The 15142-nt window shown below is 32.7% G+C and overlaps 1 protein-coding gene across 1 annotated transcript; it reads right to left on the bottom strand.

Annotated features, from left to right (window-relative positions):
* Positions 1-3197: 3197 nt before the first annotated feature.
* LOC127727210 (uncharacterized) lies at positions 3198-11290 on the bottom strand. Its single transcript, XM_052234683.1, has 3 exons — positions 11191-11290; positions 8524-8568; positions 3198-5165 (listed from the first exon to the last, which is right to left on the bottom strand). The coding sequence occupies exons 2-3, from the start codon at positions 8533-8535 to the stop codon at positions 3261-3263; spliced, it is 1917 nt and encodes a 638-aa protein (XP_052090643.1). The 5' UTR covers positions 8536-8568; positions 11191-11290; the 3' UTR covers positions 3198-3260.
* Between the last annotated feature and the right edge of the window lie 3852 nt (positions 11291-15142).

Below are 15142 nucleotides of genomic sequence, written 5' to 3'. Positions count from 1 at the left end.
AAAATCTCAACATTGACCAATGAACCATGAAAATGAGAAAAAGTCAGACGAAAATATACACCTTACACTAATCCAAAACACCAAATATAGTTGACCTACTGCTTATTGTATCTGAGAAACTGACAATCATAAAAAATCTAACCTTGATCATTGATCCATGAAATGAAGTTGAAGGTCAGGTAAACCATGTGTGATGGACATTGGAGACCTTGCTAGGACCCCATATACCAAATATAGATACCCTATTACTCACAATAACTGTGAAATTGACATTCCATAAATTTTTGTCGAGCCTGCAAAATTTAAGTCGCAAAAGCCAGACATAGCGATCCTAGATTCCGTCGTCAGAGTCTTCAGCGTCAACATTTAGGTTCAGTCAGTGGTTAAGGGAGCTACCATTTGATTTTTATGGGGGGCTAGGATGAAAAATTTTGTCCTGCATTTTTTTTAGTTGTAATCTCTGTCCTGCCTTTTTATTTTTCACTCTATTCAGTCCTCCCTTTTTTTTTATTAGTTTATCCTCCCCCCCCCCCCCCCCCCCCATAAAAATCAAATGGTAGCTCCCTAAAGTGTATTTTTGACAATAACTTGGTCGGTTAAACCTTCATGGAACTTTATGAAACTTGGACAGAAGCTTGTTTATGACCAAAATACAGTATCCAGAGCAAAATTTGAAAATATTTTACTGAAAGATGGACATATTTTTCTACAGTTAACAAGTAGATACAGTCTGGGGTTAAATTTTGTTACACATCAATTACTTTGTCAAACCTTCATAGAATTTTATGAAACTTTGGCAGAAATTTTTATGATAAAGAGATAATGTCTGAAGCAAACTTTTAAAAATATATTTATTTCATTTTTCTGATAGATGGATTTACTTTTTTAAAGCTAACATTAACTGACAGTCTGGGATTAAATTTCTTAGACATAAAATTGTAAACCTTCATGGCTAATCTTCAAGACCAAGAAATAGCATCTAAAAAAAAAAGTTTTAAATTCTGTATTTTGCTGATAAATGGACTCACTTTTTAAGTCGATTACTTTTACACTGACAGCAGGAGAGACGCAGGGTTCTGCAATCGCTAAACCCACGAGAATGAGGTCACAAGGACAATAGACATATTACTGACTGAGACGTAGTTACTTTTCTTTATACAAGATATGAAAGCATCTCAACCTTCTATACTATAAATTAAAAGCTTTATTCAAATAGTTTACTCTGCTATGAGCATCCCTATATTTTGCATTCTGAGACTTTTGTGGCAAGACAAACACTCAAATGCAAATTTTTTCAAAGGAAAAGACTATTGAAGGCTGTAAGGTGACCTATATTTGTTAACTTTTATGTCATTTGATCTCTGGTGGAGAGTTGTCTCATTGGCAATCATACCACATCTTCTTCTTTCTATATACTCTAAAATATGTAATTATAAAAGGTGATTCCTTCTGTTATGGAGGGTCTAACTACCAGAAATAGTCCATAAGGTATAAAGCACTGTTCCAGCTGTCTCTTCTAAATATTACAAACATTGCTTTAATGCCTTTCAAATGGATTGTGAAACAAATCAAGTTTTGAATGTTACGGGGTATCCCAATACCAAATATACATGAATATAGCCTATATGTAATTTCTAAGGGACCACTGTGATCCTTCATTCCTATTCTAAAACCATGGTGTGATTTATAAGAAACGTTTGAAATTATGAGAGACGGGTCACAACAGTATCTGAAAATAGCAGACATTGTAGGGACCCATGCTTGTGGTATATGCCCTTATTTTAGTTGTCTCATTGGCAATCATACCACATCTCCTCATTTTTAAAGAAAATAATGTATGCCTAAAAATTTTTTTTGCTGATCTTATTTTGCTACTCAATTTTGATTTTAAGAGTGGTTATCTATCTAGAGCATTTTTCAAGATTCAAGGCAAAAACAAAAAAACAAAACGATGAAAATCATTAAAGGGCAATAACTGCTAAAAGAAGTTGTTTAACCTTTTCGGGCATGTTGACTCTGTGTAAATCTTGCCTTGCTGACCATTTTTGCTATTCAAAGTTTCCCTTTATCTATTTCAGTTTTCAAAATAAAAGAAAAAAATGGAAAAAAATTGTCAAAATTATCATTTATGGGCAAAAACTCCTATAAGAAGTTAACTGACAGTTACGGCCATGTTTGACTTATTTGTAGAGCTTGTCTCATTTTTGCTATTTAAAATTTCTAGCTGTCTATTATAGTTCTCAAGAAAATAAGCAATGAATCAAAAAAATGGTAAAAATCCTCATGAAAGGGCAATAATGAATCAACTGACCATTTTGCTGTGTTGACCCTCTTTGTAGATTTTATCTTGCTGATAATTTTCGACATTGAAAGCTTCTATCTATCTTTATTACATTTTTTAAGACAAAAGGCCATAATGAAAAAAAGTTGGTAAAATTCGTCATTTAAGGGCAATAACTCCTATAAGAAATCATCTGACAGTTTTGATGTGAATAGGCAGTAGGTAGATCTCATCATTCTGAAAATATTTGACAATCAGATTTTCTCTATCTATAGTGGTTTGATAATAGACAAAACTGGCATTTTACCCCATGTTCTATTTTCAGCCATGTTTGCAATGTTGTCTCTTTTAGGAAAAGGGGAAGGGGGGGGGTCATTGGCCAAATATGGTTGAAATATCAATAGAAAAAATAACTGAATTGAGGAAAACTTCAACTTGATATTCATTCCATGATGACGACAGATGATGGATGCCAAGTGATGAGAACAACTCATTTTGCCCTTTGGTCATGGTGAGCTAAAAGAAAGGTAGATTGTGATATTTTAAATATTTGTGTCCTGTCAGACTTTCTCAGTCTTTTATAACTTCTAGACATACAAAACAATCTTTTTGAATGTTTACATGGTTTACTTATTCATGAATTTAAGTATAAATCTCAAATTACTGCTATCAGTAAACTAAACTATCGAACACTGTTGAAGCAAAAATGAGTTTATTTCATTCCTCTTGGATACTTCTTTGACTAGTCTCATGCAATTATATTAAATCAACGATTATTTAAATTTTATAATAAATGCTTAATGAAAACTTTCTTTTTCTATAATTTGCTTTACACTGATATATTTCTCAACTGACCAATCTTGAAAGTCCATGCAAATCAACTAAACAAGATGCAAATCTACAAAGACGAAAGTTGTACACAGTAAGCTGTCATTCTATTGAAGAAATCTGTATTGAGGAAAACTTCAACTTGATTTTCTTATATGTCTGGAGATGTATTTGCAACACAGCCTACAATTAATGATCTTTTCACCATGGAAATAATGCTGTTTAACAGTTTACTTTGTGTTATCATCCCTCCTATGGCTAGATGGGTCAAGTTTACAACTGAAGCATTCTCAAAACAAGTGTTTCCATTTAATGTGTAAGTATCACCCTCTTTCCTTGCAATGATGAATGTAACATGAAGATGTACAAAACCATTCATCACACTCTTAAATATCCTTAGAGCTTCTCCTACAGATCTACCTGCATGTGGGGCACCTGTTGTAACTTGTACTAAATATAATATTGGTGTGCTCTCTTGTTTAGCTTTCTTTGCTTTTTTCGCTCCAATATGACTTCCTGTATCTGTAGAAGTGTACACCATATAATCAAAACCATTCATGTTGTCTATTGTTGGATGAATAATTAGGCAGCGCTCCATATTCTTTTCAATTTCGTCCCTTAAAAAGTAGGCAATTTTTTCAACGTTTCTGTCATGACCACGATATTTTAATTTGGCAGAGATTTTTTCAAGATGAGATGAAGTAAGATTTATGTAAGTTATCTCCCTTAGATTTGTAATGATTCTTACAGAATTACACTGTGGTAAAACACATCTAACTGATACATCTGATATCTTACAGTGTGTTTCAGATGTTGAATCCCTAATATTACCAGGAACAATCAATGTCCTCAACTGATACTGTAAACGAACTAGTTCATTCTCCATTTCTTTCCTAATTCCTTCTGACTGAAAGCAAATATCTAATATGTTTTCAGCATTCATTGTATCTGTGTTGTCAAAAATAGCCTGTATATCAAAGGGGAATAACTTCTCCCAATGCTTCAATAACTCTGGAGGAGAAAGGGTAACAGTTACATATTTATCTCCCTTCTGGAAACCCATTTCCAAAAATCTTGGATCCTTTTCAATATCATTTTCTTTTACTATACCGTATTTACAATGGAATATATTGACGGGTATCTTGAATGGGTTGTCACTCTCTAGGTTTAACAGGATAACTCCTGTCACTTTAACCTGATTTAATAGGATTTTTGAATGCAGAGAAAATTCACTACCTTGATGCCTTTCTTGCAGTGTTCCGCATGCCATCACATCTAAAAGTTTCAATTTAAAGTCTGTAATATCTCTTCCTAAACTAGATCTGTATCTCATCATAAAGTAATCCAAATCTCTTCCCTCTTTACTATACTGATCGCCATCAATCACAAAGAATATATGTACTCTATGCAGTAACCGAGGTGTCAAAATAAATTTGTCCTTACAAGTATCATAAAGTTCTGTGATAAAAATTTCTTGGTTATCCGAATTAGAAGTGTACTTAGCCTTTCTCATTGATTCCATCCAGATTATTTTAAACTCTTCACGATTTAACTCCCACTCTTTACCAATAAAGTTATCAAACTGGTTCCTAGTTGCTGAGAACCCTGATTTAACATAGATTATTCTACTCATAGGTACCATAGATTCAACATCGGCTACAACACTTCTGTTAAATAAAGTCACATGATCAAGAATTAACACACCTGAAGACTTCATTTCCTCAGCATAATTTTTCAACCTATTCATCTGTGTCTCACCTTTGACCAAGTTTAAGTCAATATAATGAATGTTTCTGATACCTTTTTTGATGCAGGTGAGGACATAATAAATTAAAGTAGTTGATAATCCAATTCCCTGTACACCAACTATACAGTTTTCATCCATACCATGTAATGTTCCAATTTTGTTTTCTATCAATTCATAAAAGTAATCATGAAATCTTGTTTTTGCAAAATAATAATTTGCACCATTATACTTGGCAATGTTCATAAAGTTTACAATGTATGGTGATATCATCTGAGAAAGGGGTAAGTCCCAAATACTGGGGTCCAACTCCTGAAAGATAAAAAAAAACTAATTATAAAAGAATATCACTTGCATGTACTTTTAAAACTGTTAAAAGATGATCAATCGCTTTTTCAACGAATAAAGTTCAATAACTCCTCAATGCCATATCAGAAATTTATAAAAAAAACAAAAGGGAACTTATTCTAATAGATATAAACAATTCACCAAAGTTTCATGAAAATTGTTCAAAGCATTTTTAAGTTATAGTCAGAAAACTGGAAAATCCCCCATTTTTTATGAATAAAAGCCAATAATTGGAAAGTAAAATCTAAAATTTATAAAAATCAAATGGGAGCTTACTTCAATAGATATAAACAATTCACCAAAGTTTCATGAAAATTGTTTAAAGTGTTTTTGAGTTATTGTCCGACATGTTGACGAAGGACGGACAACGGTATACCATAATACGTCCCGTAAACATGCGTATAACTAGAGGCTCTAGAGCCTGCGTCGCTCACCTTGGTCTATGTGCATATTAAACAAAGGACACAGATGAATTCATGACAAAATTGTGTTTTGGTGATGGTGATGTGTTTGTAGATCTTACTTTACTGAACATTCTTGCTGCTTACAATTATCTCTATCTATAATGAACTTGGCCCAGTAGTTACAGTGGAAAATATTTTGTAAAAATTTACAAAAATTTACAAAATTTATGAAAATTGAAAAAAATTGACTATAAAGGGCAATAATTCCTTAAGGGGTCAATTGACAATTTTGGTCATGTTGACTTATTTGTAGATCTTATTGTACATTATTGCTGTTTACAGTTTATCTCTATCTATAATAATATTCAAGATAATAACCAAAAGCTGCAAAATTTTCTTAAAATTACCAATTCAGGGGCAGCAACCCAACAAAGTGTTGCTTGATTGGTCTGAAAATTTCAGGGCAGATAGATCTTGACCTAATGAACAATTTATCCTCGTCAGATTTGCTCTAAATGCTTTGGTTTCAGAGATATGAGCCAAAAACTGCATTTTACCCTATGTACTATTTTTTAGCCATGTCGGCCATCTTGGTTCACAGGCGGGGTCATCGGACACATTTTTTAAACTAGATACCCTAATGATGATTGTGGACAAGATTAGTTAAATTTGTCTCAGTAGTTTCAGAGGAGAAGATTTTTGTAAAAGATTACAAAAATTTACGAAAAATGGTTAAAAATTGACTATAAAGGGCAATAACTCCTTAAGGGGTCAACTGACCATTTTGGTCAAGTTGACTTATTTGTAGATCTTTCTTTGCTGAACATTATTGCGTTTACAGTATATCTCTATCTATAATAACATTCAAGATAATAACCAAAAACGGCAAAATTTCCTTAAAATTACCAGTTCAGGGGCAGCAACCCAACAACGGGTTGTCCGATTCATCTGAAAATTTCAGGGCAGATAGATTTTGACCTGGTAAACAATTTTACCCCAGTCAGATTTGCTCTAAATGCTTTGGTTTCAGAGATATAAGCCAAAATCTACATTTTACCCCTATGTTCTATTTTTAGCCATGGCGGCCATCTTGGTTGGTTGGCCGGGTCACCGGACACATTTTTTAAACTAGATACCCCAATGATGATTGTGGCCAAGTTTGGTTAAATTTGGCCCAGTAGTTTCAGAGGAGAAGATTTTTGTAAAAGTTTACAGATGACGGACGCAGGAGGCAGGACGCCAGACGCCAAGTGATGAGAAAAGCTCACTTGGCCCTATGGGCCAGGTGAGCTAAAAAGGGATATAAATTGTGATTAAGGCACAACTCCTGTAAGGATTTCAATCATAGTGACTTATTTCTTTTCACATCTTATGTTGCTGTTCATTTTTGCTGTGCAAAATATAATTCTATCTATTATAGTCTTCAAGATATCAGCTTAAACATCATCTTCTATAAGGTGCTGCCTGATGATTCATACCATTTGACTTATTTGTATATCTTGTATTGTTGATCATGTTTGCTGATTACAGTTTCTCTTTATCTACTACAGTTTTTAACCAAAACACTTTTTTTAATTAGCAAAAATCATATATATTTTTAAATTTGAATTTGCAAACCTTTTTCCATTACTAGAAATCATTTTTAAATCCCTTCAATAATATTATTAACAAAAATTCAATTTGAAATATATTTTTTATGTTTTTTGGTTACAGGGTATTTGAGATTTTACTAAAGTTAGTCTGAAAACCAAATGTCCATGTTCATACATTGTTTGTCTGTTTGTCAGACATGTAATTTTTTTCTTAAATGTATTTAAGTTTTCAAAAAACTCTTAAGTCAATTCACTTGAGTTTTTAAGACAATTAAGTGACTTATTATTTAAATTTAATCATATTCTTTAGATTATGCCATTAACAGGGCAATTAAAGCAACTAAATACCAATTTTTAATGTCCATGTTCTTCTGACACATTGTAAACCACCACTGATAATTTGAACTATCTTATCTTTTTTTTTTAAAAAAGGCTGTGTATAAATAACTGCTTTCAAAACATTTTATAGATTTGAATCGAAAGAGAACTTCATACAGATGAAAACAAAATGTCTCTGATTGTCCAATATTTTTTTTTCATCAATAAATATTTGTAAATATGTGTGTATAAATTGCATTTTGTTACATAAACTGTTTTTAAACTTACTTTTGACAGTCAACTATTTCCCGATCAAAACATTGCAGATAGGATAGCTTTTCATATATAGTATGCTGATTTGCATTCTTTTGCACCTTATCACAGATATTTATTTCGCAATATCATGAATATGGTATACATGCTTTATTGTGTAATAATTCATTTGATTGTATTGCTCAAATTTTGGGCACCATGATCGGTTTATAAAATTATCTTATCTTATCTGTACTAGGAATATATATATTTTTTAAACTTTGAAAGTACTTGATACATTAATTTTACAATTATGACAATAATGAAAAAAAAAAATCCTCTTGGCCTACATGCATGTCACATGCTCATTTTCTGGTTGACAAATTATTTGGTAGTGTTTATCTAGATCTAGTGCCACTGAAAAACACAAATGAATTAGAAAAGCACAATGTGTCAATATTTCACTTGGAAATCAAATTTACTCCTCTTTGGTGTCTTCAAAAATTTTCTGCTTAACAATTGTACAAGCATAATAATTGTGAAAGTGCCTTATATGCTTATGTGGCAAATTGATGGGTAAACACATGAATGCAGATTTGAAAGTGAACACAGCTTTGTCGGAGTGGTAATTTTTTAAGTACAAGTATACAGTCCGACTTGGTGCTAAACAAGTTAAAAATATCAAATGATGCATAAAGATTGGTTAATGTAAGTTACTGTGTTTACCCTCTTTTTATTATTATTATTAATACTTACTTTGACTTCCATCACACCAAATTTTCAGCTAAACATGTTGCTATCCTAAAATATATAAAAAGTATATTGAATATTCACAAAATATGAAACTGTGCTCATCACACTGTATAGAAAGATCTTCATCTAAAGAGCAGCTGAAATTAACATAAATTTAATGGAAATTAATAATAAAGGGTCAAAATTTATTAACTACCTTTATTGTAATATCATGATTCATATGGAAAAGAGGAGGACACATAAAATACAAGAACATAAGATAAAATATTAGAGATTATTTACTAAAAAAAATTAATAACACATTTTTTTTTAGAACAAGAGTGCACAAGCTGAAATGTCTCACCTTCTTTACTAACCATTGATATTATGTTGATAGTCCTAAATATAAAGCTTTACTACAACTATCAACCTTACAATCATTCAATACACTAAATATAGTTGACCTATTGCTTATAGTTTCAAGAAACAGACTTAACCAAGAAAACTAAACATTTACCAATGAACCATGAAAATGAGGTCAAGGTCAGATGAACCATGCCAGGCAGACATGTACACCTTACAATCATCCTATGCATTAAATATAGTTGACCTATTGCTTATAGTATCTAAGAAACAAACTTAACCATGAAAACTTAACATTGACCAATGAACCAACAAAATGAGGTCAAGGTCAGATGATACCTGCCAGACAGACATATACAGCTTGCAATCCTTCTATACAAAAAATATAGTTGACCTATTGCTTATAGTTTAAGAAAAACAGACCAAAACACAAAAACTTAACACTGAGCAATGAACCGTGAAAATGAGGTCAAGGTCAAATAAAGCCTGCGAGACTGACATGTGCATCATAAAATATTTCCATACACCAAATATAGTTGACCTATTGCATATAATATTAGAAAAAAAGACCAAAACTCAAAAACTTAACTTTGACCACTGAACCATGAAAATGAGGTCAAGGTCAGATGACACCTGCCGGTTGGACATGTACAGCTTACAATCATTCCATACACTCATTATAGTAGACCTATTGCGTACAGTATAAGAAAAACAGACCAAAACATAAAAACTTAACTATAACCACTGAACCATGAAAATAAGGTCAAGGTCAAATGACACCTGCCAGTTGGACATGAACACCTTACAATCCTTCCATACACAAAATATAATAGACCTATTGCTTATAGTATCTGAGATATGGACTTGACCCCGAAAACTTAACCTTGTTCACTGATCCATGAAATGAGGTCGAGGTCAAATGAAAACTGTCTGAAAGGCATGAGGACCTTGCAAGGTACGCACATACCAAATATAGTTATCCTATTACTCATAATGAGAGAGAAATTAACATTACAAAAAATCTTAACTTTTTTCAAGTAGTCACTGAACCATGAAAATGAGGTCAAGGACAATGGACATGTGACAGACGGAAACTTTGTAACATAAGGCATCTATATGCAAAGTATGAAGCATTCAAGCTCCACATTCTAAAATATAAAGCTTTTAAGAAGTTAGTTAACACCGCCGCCTCCGTCGCAGGCTCGACAAAAAGGGGTCCATTCTCCCATACAGCATAAGTGCCTTAGACAGGACCAGTGGCGGATCCAAAATCTTAACTTTCTTCAAGTAGTCACTGAACCATGAAAATGAGGTCAAGGACAATGGACATGTGACAGACGGAAACTTTGTAACATAAGGCATCTATATGCAAAGTATGAAGCATTCAAGCTCCACATTCTAAAATATAAAGCTTTTAAGAAGTTAGTTAACACCGCCGCCTCCGTCGCAATAGGTCAACTATATTTGGTATATGGAAATATTTTATGATGCACATGTCAGTCTCGCAGGCTTTATTTGACCTTGACCTCATTTTCACGGTTCATTGCTCAGTGTTAAGTTTTTGTGTTTTGGCCTGTTTTTCTTAAACTATAAGCAATAGGTCAACTATATTTTTTGTATAGAAGGATTGCAAGCTGTATATGTCTGTCTGGCAGGTATCATAAAAGATAAATAAAGAATTTATTATTATTATTATTATTATCCAGAACTTTTTATAAGGGGGGGGGGGGCACTGACTGACCTAAGGGGGGCCCGCTCCAGTCATGCTTCAGTGATTCCCTATATAATCACCCTAATCTTTCCCACAAAAGGCCCCGCCTATGAGGACCTAGCTGTGTTTAGCGCGCCACATAGTTGATTGGTACGTTGATAGTAAACATATTCAGAGTAAAAATATGGTATATTGGTATACATATGGTACACATAACTGGTATATATTGAAAAATCATAGATATATGATATCAAAGGGGAGGGACTATGGGGTGGCTCAACACAGTGTCCTGTCTTCAAGCACCTATGCATTCTCAAAACTCCTGTGAGTTTCCTAAAAATATTCCTGACAATCTACGAAATTTACACAACTCTTTCATGTGCAAATTGATCTTACCTTGAATAAAAATATTCACAAAACTAAGAGGTGTATAGAAATGGTTTCATTATTTCATTAATGGCCTTATGATAATCGACTTGGGCCGAATTTACTTGGGACCGAAACAACCTGACAGTTTTAAAGAAATTGAATTTTCCCGCCATATTGTACCATTTACTGTTTATTTTACCACGTTTAGACTTTTATCTCGATATTTATCCTTCACAAATGTCCTTTACCCTATATTATATCAACATCTTTGTTCTATCCTACAAATCAACAACCCAAACATTTCATTCTGTGCGGCGATGATACGTCCATTCTCCTGCTTCCTCTTCTTCCTTCTGTAACTTCCTCCTGTGGTTAGGAGCACATCAAATGTTTGATTATTCACAATGGGCTTATATTACACGGTCGAAATTAGCTAAAATCACTTTGTATTTTACAGTATAAAACGCAATTGCATATTTAAAAGACGATGGGCTTATATTACACGGAAGATATTAAAAGTTATTCACACCTGCTCAATGTAAACTTCTTCTTTTCTGTAACTTCCTCCTGCTGTTGAGGAGCACATCCAAAAGGATTTAAAAGTCCACGCTTATATTATTACACGGGTACAATATCCAAACAAATCTGACTACAAATCAACACTATGTGTTGGACCAAATCACAAAACAAATTATGAACGAAGAGTTCCTATACGGTCAGTTGAACCTTTTAGTTTTTTGCGGCCAGCTGATATATATGTACAACATTAACATAATATGCGTATAATTTGGTATTGATTCGAAAAGTAGCAATTTCGTCATGTTGTATTGTAAGGAACGACCATTTAACTTTGAAAAAGAGGAATGTTTTTTTCTCTCAAGAACTTAACATAACTTTAATGGCAAAAACATTCAATCATAATTTTATTTTCCGTCCCCCTTTTGTTTTTTTTTTAATTTATTTTTTAATTGATTGTATAAGTGCACCGATTTTATCTGTTTGAAGAATATACATATATTGTGTCAACCAATACCAAAGAAAACAGTGCCAGTGGTTCATCTGCTATAGGTGGCAAATACAGGATAGGTAAAGGTAACAAAACATTTGTTTTTTCAAAGTTTCGAATCAGAATTTTTTTTAGAAAAAAAATAATACTTCCTAATTGTTAAATGGTCGGAGTTACCGTACTTATAGTTTAATTTGATTTCCAAAGCGGTACAGACAACGGAAAGAAAGTAACAAAATTGACAGGACAAAAAATCACTGGATAAAAAAGTTACACTTAATCAAGGATTTGTATAGTAAGACAAATCCTTGACTTAATTAGTTTACGAATGATTTTAATGCATGTATACTTTTTATTCATAAGAGACAAAACTATTGACATAAATTCTTTTTCAATCGATAAGACAAACTCGTTTTAAAGATTAGGAAATTGTTAACTAGCATTGTTAAATGAAGATGTATCACATTTTAACATTACAGCCAGCTTAATTGTTTTTTTTTAATTTGTGTATCATTATTAAATCCTTGACAAACTTCTGAAAGTGCCAAAAAAAAAAGCAACACAAAAGAAGTCGTTTCTATATAGCATAATGGTCAAAAAGTTATTCATGATCAATGTCCACTTTCATTTTCAATTTTTGTCAATCAATATTTTTTTTTGCTTAAAAGTGGAATTGACCCCTTGCCCCTTACGGTCTACTACGCCATGAAAACTGACATTTATGTCCGTGTCTTTTTGTCCAACATTTATCAAAAGCAACTCGGGTCATCAATGCCTATGCGGAGTATGCTTTTTGTCCAACATTCATCGAAAGCAAATCGGGTTCATAAACGCAAATACGTACGGAGTATGTTTAAGATTAGCGAAGACGTACTGAAGAGCTATATTCAATGTTGTACTTGTCACCTTTGGGTGTATTTGATTTTCGGGGGGCGGGGCAGGAGGATTTTTATTTTTATCTTTTTCAAGCGGAAATTATATTTTCGCTTGTATACACGACTAATTTCTGCATTTTGCTGCATTTTATTGGACAGACTAATTATTTCCGTTCTGTCTTGGGAAAAGTTATTGAAGTAAAATTATAACCAGACCAGAATATCAATTTCCAAAATACTCCTTGTTAATAAATCCTTAAGTGAGGATCTGGACGGGGTTTACATAATAGAGAATAATGGGCAAACATTGCAGAATGAAGGGCAAAAAGAAAGAAGAAATGAGAAAAATAGGCAAAACAATTAAAATAAAGAGTAGTGAATAATGGGGCGTTAAATAATAAAGGATATAGAATAAAGAGGGTCTGGATGGGGCCCCTCATTTCTGTATTCTTTAATTTTTTATGCCATTTTTCTCTTTTCTTTATATTTACCACCTCATTATTCTCCATTCTTTATTTTTTTGTCCATTTATCTCTATTCTTTATATTTTTTGCCTATTATTATCTATTCTGTAAACCCCCATCCACACCCTCAATAATGGGCAAAATAAATAAAGAATAAGGGAAAATGGTCTAAAATATTAAAGAATAAAGAAATGTAGGGCCCCATCCAGACCCTCTTAAGCGTCATTTATTGGAAAATAGTTTAAAGATTGTAGAATTTTAAGCGTATAGGTGAGGGCTAGAACTTTATAGATATTAATTTTAATTTTTAATAATGACTGTCACACGAAGCAGGTTATGTTTTGTAGACTTTGCAACAAGAGTAGACCATGTATTATACTTGATATAAAAATAAGGATATGTTGTATAATTGCTTATGAGATAACTATCCACCAGAGTTCACACGAAGTTGATGTAAGCAATTATAGGTTACCGTACGGCCTTCAATATTAGAGAATCTCTGCAAAGTTGGACGCTTGGATAAAAGTCATAACATTAGGACTGCCACTTGAAAATTATGGTATGCTGGAAATACAGAGAAGAAATTTGTAGAGAACACAGTCATGGTGATGGGTGCACTGTAACGGTACATAAGAGATTGTAGAAAGCACAGTGTGGTGTATGTACTGTACAGGGGAATACCAAAAAGGGGGTTCAATATCATTACTGATCATTACCCGAAAGACTTACAAACCATGGCTAAAAAGACAAAAAAGGAACCAATAGTAAAAGAAACTACACGTGAAACACAAACGCACGAAAAATCCTGACTGGACTAAGTTGCTTCGACCGGGAAGTACTCCACAACTATTTATTTTGGCTGTTGTTTAGTTTCAACCTAATTTTGTTTTGAAGTTTCTGAATGTTTAATGTATATGCTTCGATTAATCGATTAATTTGATTCATGATTGCTTCCTTGAATTTAATCGCCTTAAACCAAAAGCCTATATCTGACGGCGATACTGAATGGCGATGTTTTTATATTCCCTAAATATTTTGGTTTATATTTTGTTATACATGTTATAGCTTTTTTTTTAGTATCTTGTCTGTTGTTCATTCAATGTGACTTTGTTTTTTTTTAATTTAAACTGCATGCATTGTAACATAATAAAATGGCTTCGGTACTGGCATGGTTTGAATGATGCATTTTGTCTGTAAATTATAAGGTTTAAAATATATTATAAAATACATAATACATAATGCAATTGTACTGGAATTAAAGTTATAATTCCCTTTTGCGTAATTTTGAGGTATGGTTCTGTTATGTGTAGGCCAGTTTATTTGCTTATTATCTTAAACGATTTCTTTTCCTTTTCCTTTTTGATTTGATTTTGTTTTTGTCAATTATATACAACGGAGATTTTTTCAAAGATTCCTTGAAGGTTAGAATATTTTGTCAATTCACCGGTGCAGATGTCCGAGACGGTAGCCAGTGCATCTGTACTAGTATGATGACATGTTATACATTTTATTAAAAATCCCAGTTTATATAGATAATGTAAAAGAATTAAAAATTAGGTTGCAACTCATCTCACTCAGACAAAATTGACCCTTAGTAGTTTTATTTGGTTTCCTAAACTTTTTCTGCCCCTCGATCCCCCCTAAAAAATAAAAAAAACTTTTCTCTCAGGAAAATTTGCATACGTCGATCATGGATAGAAAATTTCAAACTTCATAAATGCAAAGATTAGTTTAGCTCCTTAACTGTTTCGGTACTTACACATCATTTGCTTTTATATATTCGGCTCTGAGCATTCCTAACGAAGGTAATACAGCAAAGGGTTTGTTTGATAGGATTCAGATGAAGATAAAAGAT

Source organism: Mytilus californianus, unplaced genomic scaffold (assembly GCF_021869535.1).
Source record: "Mytilus californianus isolate M0D057914Y unplaced genomic scaffold, xbMytCali1.0.p SCAF_19, whole genome shotgun sequence".
NCBI classification, from domain to species: domain Eukaryota; kingdom Metazoa; phylum Mollusca; class Bivalvia; order Mytilida; family Mytilidae; genus Mytilus; species Mytilus californianus.
The sequence above is the reverse complement of the archived record's forward strand: the minus strand, read 5'-3'. Positions and strand labels throughout refer to the sequence as shown.